Here is a 2,500-nt window from a genome sequence, read left to right on the forward strand (position 1 = left end):
AAAGAAACTCTGGAATTGTAAACTGGCCAGAATAAAGCTCGAAAGAAATTGGCAAGTAACTTTCATTGTTCAATTTAATTTCCGATTGTTTGCAGGTCCACCAGGAGAGCTCTGAAGCCTCTCGTTTATATCCGCAAGCACTTGGATTGTATGGCAACTGGCTTGCAGAATCAAAATCAGAGAATCCCAACACCATCATCGAAGAATACTTAGAAAAGGTTGGCCTAATAAAGACACATTCCTTGCTAGGAGAGCTCTTTTGTCTTTTTGCGTTCGCTTGGCTGATTAAAAGGAGACATCTGCCATGGGTCGAATCTCACTGTGTTGAGCATGTGCGGGGGTTGCTAAACCTGATACTTAATGTTGTGTGGGCTCACTTAACAACAGCGGAATTACTGTAAAGGAATGCGCGGGACACAGCGGGCTCAAGTCACAGTCAGCAAACATATCATGGGGCATGCGGTTTAAAGAGTGACGTCCAAGGTTGTGGATGGCGGTTGGATCAAAGTGAGTATCGACCAATGGCAGAGGTGTCTTTTCCCGCACTCGTCAGCCCAGCGAACGCAAAAAGAAAAGAGAAATCTGCTAGCAGGGAAAAGGACACTGGAAATAGTAGGATATCTTGTCTGAAGAGGGCGACCTGTCTTCAGACTAGTCGATTCGTCTTCATTAAGTGGATTTGCGAGACTCTTAAACACGAACACGCACTATATAAAAGGGGGCGCTTAACACTCTGCTTTTGTTGGAATTCATTCAAGCGCCAGGGATTTGCTGCGCTCTCCCTTCGCAAAAACTGCTAAGGACCAGCGGAGCTTCAGAATAAACGGCGCTCGAACTTACAACACCATTTCCGAGAAACATTAGGCAAGTAGAGACGTTCAGCGAATTTAAAATCAAACTAAGGCGCCATCTTAAACAGTAACACCTGGGGTACATGCTGCATTTATAACTTAATTATTTGTCTAGTTTTTAATGTTTTATGTCTTTGTTTTGTGTCAGGGCTCCATTTTAGCTCTGCTAAATTGGATGCCCCTGGATAAATATTGAATTAAATAAAAATAATTAATAAATAAATTTTCCAAGTTGGTGATCAACGAACAGCAACACAAAGACGGAAGCCCGAAAAGATATTTCTAGCGCGAAACAAAAAAAGGACTGGGGACTGAAAAAAAGAACGTACGACAGATAACATTTTATGGAATATTATGGACACATTGCCATAAGGGGCTTTTTTGTTGAACAAATTATCACAGAGCTCTCGGTTGCGTACACGGTTGATTGATAAATCATTTGCATGTGCCTAAGGGCACCACGCTTTTTATCTTCGTGTTTAAGATTTCAAGTTTGTACGAAATATTTTATCTCATAGGCAGCCTGTCTGATGGAGTGCATGGAAGAGGGAGATGAAGCATCAAGAATTGAGGTACTTGTGTTGTAAAGGAGTTTATTTATTCGCAGGTGTGGTTTTAACAACGACTTAGGCCCTGTCTGCATCTATCCTACTAAAAGAAAATACTGTTGTCTCCTTTGCAGGCGTTTTTGTCTCTTGCATGGTTCGCTGACACACAGTATCAGAAGAAAGTGGATTTCATGAGCTCAAGCGCATACGACAACATAGAAACTTTGATGAAAAAAGCCAAGGTTACCAACATCCTTTTGAATTTCTTGATTCTCTAGTTTTGATCCTCTTCGAATATGAAAACTAATTTTGCAACTTGTTTTCAAGATATCAAACGGGTCAGCTTTCATCGTATTTCGGCCTTAGCACCTTCTTTAGAGGGGATAACGGCATTTCAAATAGGCCCGAATCGTTTCATGTCAGAAACCTGACAATTTAAAAAGCTACGGCGTTTCTGAGGAGAGCTAGGCAATGATCTGCAATATTTGAGTGTAAGCACAAATCTGAAACTTGTTGAAATGACTATCTCAAAGCTGGACTTACTAGTTGCCTGTCTAGATCGTATTAGTTCGTGGCTAGTTCGTCTGATTATTTGGTTGTCTAGTTCGTGTTGGAAGATTCCCGTGACCAAGGCCCGCTAATGTTTATGAAATGCGCATTGCCTCTTTAGGTTGAATCTGAACGACTTCAGAGAGTCATTGAATCCGGGAAAGATAGATACGCAAGGACTCTCAATCTGCAAGCGCAGATGGATGAACGAGAGTTGCGACAAGTGTATGAGGACAGGCAAGCGTTTCTGAAAACAGCTTTGCAGTATTACATCAAGACACTGCAGACAGGGGTAGGTATGCAATAGAAATTCTTAACAAAGTTGCAACTCCAAGTTGACTATACCTAATCTTGAGCTGTAATTGACTGGCATACTTGAGAGTAGCGACAAAGCCATTGTTCTGCATAAAAAAACCATTGATTCGTTGGAAGTTTAGAGTTCTAATTCTCGTTTTTTTTAGTTAGAAAGTAATTTTGACGTCTCAATTCGTCGTCTATCGTCGTTTTAAATTACAATTAATGCCCTTTGTCATTACCACGAAAGCAATGATC

General features: G+C 41.0%; 1 protein-coding gene across 1 annotated transcript in view; it reads left to right on the top strand.

Moving 5' to 3' along the window:
* Nucleotides 1-2,500, top strand: part of LOC138052899 (serine-protein kinase ATM-like) — a 90,196-nt gene that overhangs the window by 72,296 nt on the left and 15,400 nt on the right. The window contains 4 exon segments of the mRNA XM_068899495.1: nt 96-218; nt 1,370-1,423; nt 1,534-1,641; nt 2,070-2,240. Of these exon segments, the coding sequence (XP_068755596.1) occupies nt 96-218; nt 1,370-1,423; nt 1,534-1,641; nt 2,070-2,240 (456 nt within the window).

Source organism: Montipora capricornis, chromosome 6 (assembly GCF_036669925.1).
Source record: "Montipora capricornis isolate CH-2021 chromosome 6, ASM3666992v2, whole genome shotgun sequence".
NCBI lineage: Eukaryota > Metazoa > Cnidaria > Anthozoa > Scleractinia > Acroporidae > Montipora > Montipora capricornis.